Source organism: Scomber japonicus, chromosome 7, assembly GCF_027409825.1.
Source record: "Scomber japonicus isolate fScoJap1 chromosome 7, fScoJap1.pri, whole genome shotgun sequence".
NCBI lineage: Eukaryota > Metazoa > Chordata > Actinopteri > Scombriformes > Scombridae > Scomber > Scomber japonicus.
The window spans coordinates 34457812-34469189 of NC_070584.1; the positions used below are offsets into that span (position 1 = coordinate 34457812).

The 11378-nt window shown below is 37.0% G+C and overlaps 1 protein-coding gene across 1 annotated transcript; it reads left to right on the forward strand.

Annotated features, from left to right (window-relative positions):
* The first annotated feature begins 201 nt into the window (after window positions 1-201).
* Window positions 202-7187, forward strand: LOC128362045 (sterile alpha motif domain-containing protein 9-like). Its single transcript, XM_053322683.1, has 4 exons — window positions 202-302; window positions 1621-2332; window positions 2519-2801; window positions 3556-7187. The coding sequence occupies exons 2-4, from the start codon at window positions 1631-1633 to the stop codon at window positions 7185-7187; spliced, it is 4617 nt and encodes a 1538-aa protein (XP_053178658.1). The 5' UTR covers window positions 202-302; window positions 1621-1630.
* The last annotated feature ends 4191 nt before the right edge of the window (window positions 7188-11378 follow it).

The window sequence follows — 11378 nt, forward strand, 5'->3', positions numbered from 1 at the left end:
ATAGCCTAGCCTGTAAGTCTATATGCTATATGATTTATGTTAACTGAACTCAGATGGAGAGTCATCTCTGTAAAACATAGTTCCGGGAGATGACGTGAAAGAGAGGGACGGACTTCACAGATAGAGAATCAGTGACTATGTGTCATTTGAATCGTGCAGTTTTCATTTCCGCAAAACCTCCAGCAAATGCATGTCGGACTCGGAGCAGTTATATTTGTCAGAGTATCATCAAACCTCATCTACCAGGAGAAATGATCTGCTGAAGAAAACCAGCGTGAAGAAGAGTCTAAGGACTTCAGTAGGTGAGAAGTTCACTTTTTATGTAAAAGCTTAACAATGAATTCATTGTTCTTCTAAATGTCACATTTTGAATAATAGCTGTACTTTCTGAGTCATCTGTTGTGGAAAGCATTGTATAAAACTTCGACACCGCCCTCTTAGTTATTTTACTGACAAAAGCTTTTGGTAGGAAATTGCATGAGTAGGTAAGCTACTATTTTAACATTTAATAATCAATTTATAATTCGTTTGAAGGTTTGGATCTTAAGTTCATAATTTTGGTTTAAGAAGCAGTTCATCCAAAAAAAATTGCGTTGTAACTCACACTATAATGTCTGACCAGTATTTTATATTTAATGAGCCCTGGTGTCCTCTAATGGGTCTACTGCAGGACTAATCTCATGTTTTAACAGGACTGTACATTTGTAGTGACAGTTATAAGGAAGTGCTCTGACCCAGGTATAGACACAAGTGGGTGTACAAAACCACATCCTGTGTATCAGGCTGCAGACTGTCACTGACAAACACAGAATGGCATGAGGATAGATGTGCTGTAAATGTGTGTTTCTCATGAGAGGATACAACAAAGATTTAATTGAGATATTTCAATTAATTAAAACCACATTAAAACCTATAAGGCTATAGTGTATGATCTGCTGCTCACACAGTGAGAGACAGTGAACCATGTGAAGAACTGGAGGTGACAACCACACTCATTATATTCCTGTAAATGCAATAAAAGTAACCAGAGTAAAAAACCAAGAAGAGTCATTTAATTGAATTTGGACGGACAACAGATTGGGGAGCACGGGCCAAATATTTATTCAATTAAAATGCGCTATATCAGGATATATATTGTTATTGGGATATGAAATTACCTCTATCAGGATATGAGATTTTGGTGATATCACCCAGCCCTAGTTGATATAATAAACTTTAGATACTAACATATTTTGTTCATTAGTAGCTATAATTATCCTACTGATGGAAGTGCATTGTCACAATCTGGCCCTCTGGTAATGAAGATAAAATATTTGTGGCCCTCTCTATCATCAAAGTTGCCCATCCCTTATCTGAAAAGTTGGTGACAATTCTCTGACTTTGTCTCTAAGCCTGTGCAACCAATTAGATTACGTTCATGCTGCTCTGGCTTAATTTCATTTGTTGTTCTATAATTTCCATTTACTTTTTACTGTGATAAAACTGCACTAGCCCATATCTGCCAAGAGAAGGAAAAGACTGACATTTTGTTTTACTATAACATCTTCATTCTTGAAGCATTATGTTGTCTTTCTGTTCCTTTCACTATTTTGACCTGTGACTCAACTGTTTCATTTTTAGTTGATGCAATATGAAACGTTCAACAACAAAGCCACCACCTGAAATTGAAAAATGGACGGAAGAAGATGTTCACCAGTGGTTGATGACACAGGTCAAGGTTCATGAGCCTTGTGCAGACCGGTTCTTTGAAGAAGAAGTGTCTGGAGATAGTTTAGTTTTCTATAAGAAGACAGACATATTAGACTTGGGAATAAAACACGGGCCTGCAGTCAAAATTATATCTTATCTAGAAAGGTTGAAGGAAGGATCACAACATGCGTCACAGTTCCCAGCATACGTGGAAAACTGGACAAAAGAGCAGGTGAACCAGTGGTTACTACAGCATGTGAAGATATATAGCAAATATGCAGAACGCCTCCAAGAGGAAGATGTATCTGGAGATTGCCTTGTTTGCTTTAAGAAACAAGATCTTCTGGACCTGGATGTGAAAAGTGGTCCTGCTGTAAAGATTCTGGCAGAACTACGTCAGTTGAATGAGAAACCAGAGCCGACACTCCAACCCATCCCTCACACCAGCACAGACCAACAAGCAACTCCGAAACCCATTCAACCTGAAGAAAGTCTGGCTAAGGCAATCACAATCCAACAAGCTGACAAAATGGTGGGACAAATGTCTGAAAACATTCATCTGCCATTCAAGAGAACTTCAGAAAAGGAGGAAATCCTGCAAACAAAGACAGAGGTCTTGGTGTCCAAGAGGAAAGAAACTGTGGCGGTAAAATTTCTGTTATATTCATGTCATTTATATTCAATACAATAAAAACACAACAACAGCAGCCAGTGTATTTAGAGCATATAACGGCATAATGAACCTTCTGGATTTGTACTTAATATGGAGTGATTTCTTTGTAATGTTCACATTAAATTAATATTAATTTACATCCCTTTCTTCCTGTAGGCTGCAACCCTACCTAACATACCAAAGATCACTGTGGAGATTCAGAAAACCCTAGACGACCTTTTAAAGGAGGACCTAAAAAGGTTTCATTTCAGCTTACTACAATACACCAATTCCACGTGCAAACCTATTCCTCGGGGTAAACTGGAAGGCAAGGACACCATGGACACTGCCAAGTTATTGACTGAACACTATGGAAGCAATGAGGCCTTAAAGGTCACACCGGAGGTTCTGAAAGAAATCGGTCAATGTGACCTTGCTTGTAATTTGGAAAAGACCATGGGTAAGACAACATTTAAACCTATAGTCAAATAATTAAGTTTATAACTTGACCTTAAATATGTTTTAGTTGTAGTTTATAATCTGCATTAGTTTGTGATGTTGTCTATCCTTTCATGTTGATACATACAAACTCACATTTGATTAAATATAAGTTAATTTGAGGTTAAACTAATGTTGTTAATGCTGAAGAAAACATTTAGTTTTCAGTGATCAAATGACAACAAAATATATTTGCAGTCAATAAATAACTTAAAAGACCAAACCCACTGAAACAATGCATTTATACTATAAATAAAATGACCTGTGTATGTAAAGCCTGACATACAACATAAATAATTACAGTCACATGATTGAGCCACACTGCTGCACTGGGTGGCATGTTCTTCAATGACCATGAACACACACTGTGGTTAATTTTGATTCAGCCCCACACACACCTTCCTGCTGACAGAAATACTGACAAGAGCAATAGTCCCAAACAAATGCACAATTCTATCCACTACAGTAGCCAGCTGGGAAATTACTGAGCCTGTTTTCAGCTTGGAGCTGAGAGTCTGTAACATGGTGTGGAAGTCAGAAAGTATTGAGAGGGGTGGACTCATATGTCCTTATCGTTGGTTTTGTTTGTTTTTTTTCTTGGGATTTTCTGACAATAAATAAAAATATAGAATAACGCCAACCTTACCCTTTAAAGTACAATTTATAGATGTTGTGTTTGTCTGATTAATAATGTACATATTTTTCTTTTCGTGTAGGTCAACTGAAGCAGCAGTGTCATTCAAAAGAAGCTCTGAAGAAAGAAGCTAACCAGGGTGACAAACTTAAGAACTTGTTGACTTGTGGTGGGAACTCACTGGACAACTATGACAGATTTGTTGTTGTTGTAAACAAAAGCAGTCCAGACCAAGTGCAGAACCTCCAGTTTCTGAGTAAATTGAAATTGTTCTGTGTGTTAGATTATGACCCCGAGTCTGCTGCTAAAGGTGGACTGTGTTATTCATACAGTGAATCAAGAGTAGCCAATCGGCACACCCCATCACAATATCAAGGGCAGACTGAAACAGTGATAAAGAATCTTAACCTCTACAAACAGACCAGTTGGGTCTTCTGCAATGGCAGACATGACCTTGACAGTGACTCAAACAGAGAGTTAGATTATAAGAACTGGCTGAGGAAATCTTGCAGAGATGTAGAGCAATTGATTTCATTCATTTGCAACCCTGAAGTTCTCCTCCAAGGAAGAAGTCTCATCATCTTCCTCCTACTTTCACCTGTGGACACTGAGAAAGACCCAATATTTGACACCTACAAGTCCTTCTTGAAACACACAGAGGAGAAAAACATCATCACTATTTGTGATTCTCAGAGCACGTATGAGAAATGGAGGGAGCTGATACAAGACAAGTGTGACTATGACATTGATCCGCTATCTATATTTGAGCTGACCCTCAGTGAGGTCAATGGGACTGTAATGGCACTTGGGCCTTTCAATCAGTCATCTGAAAGGCTGCTTCCCTCCCCAGACTCCAGTGCTGTTGTTCTGAAACAGAAAGATGAAGATTTAATGATTGCTTTGGACATTTTGTGTCTGAATCAGTGTAAAAACATCTACAATGAAAACAGTCAAGAGTTCCATGACTTCAGAATCAAAGTTGAGGAAGAATTCTACAGAGGAGGTAAAGTCAAATGGTGGAACTTCTACTTCTGTGACAAAGACACAGAAAAGCCATTCATCAAGAGAGATAAGTATGAAAATGTGAAGACAATCATTAGGTCTCAGCGGACACATTCAAAAAATGCATGTGTTCTGCTCAACCTGTTCCACCATCCAGGCTGTGGCGGGACCACCTTAGCAATGCATGTGATGTGGGATCTCCGTCAAGAGTTCAGATGTGCTGTGCTGAAAGACAACACACTGCCAAAAGACGAAGTAGCTACTCAAGTTCGAAAACTTGTGAAACTTGAAAGTGAGAAACCATCTCCAGTATTGCTGTTAGTTGATGACTCACAAGAATCCAACAACCATTATGATCTTGTAAACTGCATCCGTAAAGCCATAGAGGATTTCTCCAACACACATATGGATGATGTGCAAAACTGCAAAGTCATCATCCTTAACTGTGTCCGTTCACATAGCCCGAAGGAGCAATATAGACAAGACAATTCCACACAATGTCAGTACATTACTGCTTCATTGACACCAGAAGAACAGAAGGAGTTTGAAAAGAAACTTAAAGAGCTCGAAGAAACTCATGAAAAGCCTGAAAATTTTTACACTTTCATGATCATGAAGAGCAATTTTGACAAAGATTACGTAGACGATCTTGCTCGTAACATGCTGGGGAGCTTTGATTTCAGCACAAAGGAGGCCCAACTGTTTGCTTTTCTAGCATTACTGAACACCTTTGTGGCAGAATCTGCAATCTCTCTCTCTCTGTGTGAGGACTTTCTTGGGTTGAAGGTGATACGTTGGAAGGAGGACAGTGTACTGGACAGAATGAAACCATATTCAAACTTCCTCATCATAGACACAGATGAAGAGTGGGGCGGATACAAAGTCATCAAAATCCTTCATCACACTATAGCATGTGCCTGTCTGGAAGAGTTGGAGAAAAGCCACTACTTAAAAGTAAGCGATATTGCTATGGAGATTCTTCACTGTGATCTGTTCTTCAGTGTTGGAGTTGTCAAACACAGATTCATGCACTCAATTCAACGAATGTTAATTGAGAGGCAGCGCAAGAAAGCTGGAGACGAGAGGGAACCATTTTCTCCTTTCATAGACAAAATCAACAACCAGCAAGGGAGGCAAACTGTCCAAGAAATATTTGTGAGAGCATCATCCAGGTTTGAAACAAGAGCATCTATTCCACAGGCACTGGCAAGATATCTGTACAATGATTGTGACTTCCCAGAGGCTCTGAAGTGGGCAGAAAAGGCCAAGAACATCAAGGAAAACCCATACACAGTTGACACAATTGCACAAGTGCACAAAAGTCATTTAAAATCCAACATCCAGAGAGAAAAGCAGGAGGCAACACATAACCCAGAAGATTTAAACACAAACATGATATTGGCAAATGATGCTATTAAAGCGTTCAAAAGGGCTCAGGAGCTGGCAAATACAGAGGTTGTACCTGAGGAGGAAGCTGCTGATGATGTGTCAGATGATTATTCCAGAAGGTCATATAATGTTTATGGCTATGTGGGTGTGCTGGAAATTGCTTTCCTGATCTTTGAGATTTTGGGCAGATTGCCATTCATTGAGGAGAGTGATCCAATGAAGAAGAAGTACTTGCAGAGCTTTCTGCAGAAATCGATCCCAATCACCAGAGTCTATAAGGATGACAATGAGATCAACAACAGATACGTGGAGATCATCAAGGAACATGAGCTGTTCATCGTCAATTTAAAACCTCAAGTAAAAGAAACATTTGAACTGCTTGACTGTTACTTCACGTACATAAAAGGGAACAATTCAGAATTTGATTCAAAGAACCATAGGACCGTCTGTGCTCTTTTTAAAAAGTATGTGAATCTTTTTTGCACTACACCAGAGGGAATCAAAACAGAACGACAAAACAATCCTAATCTCAATTTGAAAATGGATATCGAAGAACGAAGATTGTGTCTTGAGATGAACCAAGCAGATACATTCGTAGGGGTCCTTCAGCATTTAGACAAACATGCTGAAGAGATTGAGAGAGTCACAGAATGCTATGCATTCTTGCAACAACAACAACAATTTATCAACAAAAAACAAAAGACAAAGGAAACAATCAATTACATTTTGTCAAACATCGTTCTTTACCTTTTGAATCCAAAATCTAAACATGTGAAGAGCTACAAATACCTCTCTGATCTCCTTTTGAAAACTCTGCAAGATGTAGGACTTAGGTATCCCTTCCCAGACCCATACTACCTGGCTCTGCTGTTACTCTGGCCAAGTCCAACTCAGGAAAACACAGAAATTGGAACATATGTGACTGCAATTCGAAACTCAACCCGCAAATATCTGTCTAAGTTGTTTCAGAAGAGGAGCACTGTTGCCAAGCTCTATTTGGGGAAAGAAGAGGGACTCAAGAGGCTTATCTCTAAACCTAACCTGGATAAGAGTTTTCTGCCTAAGATGCCTCGTGATGCTCTGGCACAACTTTGGCGGAATGGAGACATATTTAAAGAAACAGCAATCATCAGCCGCCTTCATCGAGTCAGTGGAACCATTGAGCAAGGAGAGTTGTTTGCAAACTATGGAAAACTGAAAATCCCTGTGCGTCCTGCTCTTATTGGTGGAATAAGAACTGGTTTCAGCACAGAAAAGGTTTCTTTCTACCTGGGTTTTGCAATTAATGGACCCCTTGCATATGATATTCAGCATGAAAACTAGGGCACTTGATTAAACAGAGAAATGTGCAACCTAAACAAAGAGCAAAAAAAATTAAGAGTGGCAAATATGTTTGAAAGCTAGAACAGCAAATCATGACCATGACAGGCAGGAGAGGTAAATGATATAGGTCAGTTCTTGTACATTCATTTGATACATATGATTCCTCTACTGCTGTATGTGTATACAGTAGAATATAAACCCAGTAGAGCTCTGAGATCTACTGACTCAGGTCAGATAGTTGAGTCTAGAGTTCAGACTAAACATAGTGAAGCAGCTTTTACACAACTGGAACAAACTACCAGCAGAACTGAAATCATTTTTAAATCCAGGTTAAAAACACATTTCTCTTCTCCTGAGCTTATGATTGAGCTCTTTTAAAGCACTTTACATTTTAATCTTTCATTTGCACTCTATGTCCTTTTAATGATTTCAAAGCTAATTATTATTATTATTTTATGCTGCAATCTTATATTTAATGCTCTATTCTAGCATTTTATTTCTCTCTTTCTTTGTTTTTATTGGGGGGGGGGGTTAATTGTATGTTTTAATGTTTCTCAAATTACATGTTTTTTCTGTTTTATGTAAAGCACATTGAGTTGCCATTGTGTATGAAATGCGCTATTATATATATAAAAACTTTTTTTAAGACATTTTCTGGGGGATTTTTACTTTTTGTGTTGTCAGATATTTTTTTCTGATATGCTGTAAATTGTTGTGTAACAGCAGAGACAGTGAAACATTAATCAGTCACCTGCTACAGTATGATGGAGTGCACAAGAGCCCTGAAGCTCTCTGAAACCCTGTTTGAGAACTACTGGTCTAGTTCTCAGTACTTTGTTTTTATTTGAGTGTAAATAATGATGATGAAAAGGTGACAAAAAATGAATTTGTGAGGAATGTGTTTGATTACTTAAGATGTTATTTCAGAGATGTATATTTGTATATGTTTTAAACTCTAATACATTATTTACAGTGGTAAAATATAAAAGAGAATGTTATATTTTTGGTTTTATTTATTATTGTTAATATATAACTACAACCTTGACTAGGTAGAATTGAGATCTGTGAAACTTAACTTAAAAACAGCTTTGTGTGCCAATCTGTATATTTGTAAGTCTTTAAATCCTAATCCTGTTTATTTTAATTTAAGAGGTCCCTATTTACACAAAGAATTTAAAGTATTTCTCACTATTACTCACTTTTAGAAAATTTCAATTCCAATTTCCTTTTCAATGCTAAAAGTCAACCCTTAGTGCTTATCTTTGAAGTCACAGTGAAATTGAATGCTAATCTACTGTATCATACCAAAAGACAAAGGCCTGCTATGCTTCTTTCTAAAAGGAAGTGTATGAAAATTAATTTCTTTGACTTTGGCAATTTTAATGGCAATAATTCAAAGTAGTCTGTGATGTCTCCAAAACTCAATTTGTTTTCTTCAGTTCAGGAGTCCACTTATCCCTCCACACAAACATATGTTGTTTGGACAAGCATTATCAAAATATAGCAAAGTATTTTAAACTTAAATAGAGATCCTCAAGTTTCCAAAGATATAAAATATGTCAGGTGTCAAAAATATAATCAAGAAGAATGTTTCCATTTTTCTTAAAATGTTGTGGCCACAAAACACAGATTATTAAAATATTCCATCAGCATAATAATCTCTATGATTTTAATGACAAGCAGGTACAGAATAGTGCTGGTAAATGTGTGATATTGCTAAATTGTAAAGGTCACGGTGGTATTATGAACCAATCAAAAGTAAAAGCTCTGGTTAAGGCCAGATTCACAGTCACACTCAGCTTGTTGACAAAACTTTTTGGTCTCATGCTTCATCAGCTCCCCCCTCCACTACCATCAGTTCATATTTACAGTACAGACCTTTGATCATCACCTGCATTTAAATGAATACATTTTCTCATTAGAAATTACAAACTTTTCCCAAAAGTGTCGCTTATGACAGTTTGTTTAAGAGGATGAGTGCATTTTGATAGTCTGTTGGTTTCCTGGTCACATAATATCTAATATATTGTTAGTATATTTAGTGTAACAGACAACAAAGAAGATACTTTATATGTATCATAGTTGTAAATATAATATTGCTTAATTTGTACACAGAAAAGAGCAATGATGAAACTAGCATATCTGAAATGAGTTGAATACTTACCCAAGCTTCAACAGGAGTCTTGATAGTGGATAAAGCTGAATGAGGTTGTCGTCATTGTGCGGCACCAACAAAATGGTGGATGTAACATGCAGCTGCAGAAAGAGTCAAATCACATCATTTAAGGGGAAAATACTGCTGGTAAAGGTTATCAAATAAAGGACTGAATCAGACCTTTAGCGGGGCTCAGCTCCCAATAAGAATTTGACATAACCTGCAAGTATTTAAACCCCCTGCTAAAGACTAATTTCAGTGGATAACGTAAATTACATAGTAGAGTGGTCTACTATAATGAATTATCATAATGGTTCAGCATAAACAATCACATATTTCTACAGAGAGGACTCTAAGATAAGTTAATGAACCCTGAAGGAAAGATTATATATTATCAACACTATCCAAAGTACATTAACCCTGTTAAAATAAAACCAATTTGAACCAATAGCATAATTGTTTTTCTCCCATCTCTAACAGACAGGCTTGCAAAAATAATTAAAGCTGTATAAAATAAATTTTAGGAAAAAAAAAAACTGACTGACTAACTGTCCAAAACTTACTGTTACAAACTAGCTAGCACCTTGGCTGAAGTTAATATTCAGCACTGTACATCCAATGACTAAACTAACAGCTGAAATTAATCAAATACTCACAAATAATATGCTTCAAAGCGTCTTTAGAAGGTGAATAAAGATGAAGTTGGTGATGGTTGTTTTTGCTTCGTCACTGTGCTGCTCTAACAAAATGGCGGACGTAATGCGGCCGTTATGGAAAGTAACGGTCACAACGGACATAAAGAGTCAACAACATGAAGGAGAAAATAACTGCTGCTAGGTGCTTTTAAGCGACTAAATTCCTGAATCTGGTTATACATCTGTTGGTTATTATTTAAATATGACGTAAGTATTGATTTAATTTAGCAAATTTTAAAACCAGACAGATAATTATAAACTAGTACTTTATCACTGAGCAAAACATATTCTACTTGTTTAAGATATAGGACTGAATGAATAATAAAATAACAAAAAAAAAAAGGACCAAATATGTTATTGAATGGGTTAATATATAATTAAGATATTTCATTATAAACACAGTACAAGAATAGGACAGACAAATACAGCCATTGTTGTGGTTTTACTCACCATGATGAGAAGAGTTTTTCCTTCATTCCCACAAAAGAATGACCAACTCTTGTTTGCTCTAGAAGCCAACAGCAAAAATATGTGTGTTTATAATTTTTGTACTAGTTGTTTTACTGTTAATTTGGTATTTACTGATCTGCTGGAATCAAACATGTCATTATGGAGTCATCAGTGTTGCGGTGCTGCCCTCTGCTGACAGTTTCACAGTACTACAAATAAATAAACTTACATTATTGTGATGTACACAGTTGTAGTTTTTCCACTGCAGGTCTGTTTGCTGTATATTTTATACCAGTGGTCACCAACCCTGCTCCTGGAGAGATACTATTCTGCATGTTTTAGGTATCTCTCCACTCTAACACACCTGATTCTAATAATTAACTCATAATTAATGAAAAAAAAACCAACAACAATAAAAATAAAAATGAAAAGATGCATTTGGTGTAAATATTTTACTCTTTAAACATGTAGCTTCAATGTAGAGCTGGAAAAAGCTGATACGGAGTAGATGTCAGACAATGTGACTGTTTTAAATTGAACTTTGAGCTTGTTATGGCATCAGTCACTTGGTATGACTGAGCTGACTGTATGTTGGACCGCTGCCAACAGGATCTGTGGCGCTCTGCTGCCATCTGCTGGCTGCTTCTCGTCACTGCAGTAGCAGACACAGGCTGATGTAAATAGGGTCGATTTCAGTTTATACTTTCCTAAATATGCAAATGTGTTTTTGTTTAAATCATTTTTATAAGTTTTCACTTCTTTGACAGCAGATGATACACATTTACTATGGTAAAATGCGTAGGGCCAAATTTAAATCAGAAAATATTGCGCAAATGTTTTCTGCGGTTTTTATTGTGTTTAATGCAGCAATCTGCGTGTAGTCAGTGTCTG

Excerpts from the sequence above, each read along its gene's own strand:
- LOC128362045 (XM_053322683.1), top strand. The coding sequence starts at position 1,631 with ATGAAACGTTCAACAACAAAGCCACCACCTGAAATTGAAAAATGGACG. Across the intron at positions 2,333-2,518 it reads CCAAGAGGAAAGAAACTGTG|GCTGCAACCCTACCTAACAT; the intron begins GCGGTAAAATTT and ends TTCTTCCTGTAG. Across the intron at positions 2,802-3,555 it reads TAATTTGGAAAAGACCATGG|GTCAACTGAAGCAGCAGTGT; the intron begins GTAAGACAACAT and ends CTTTTCGTGTAG.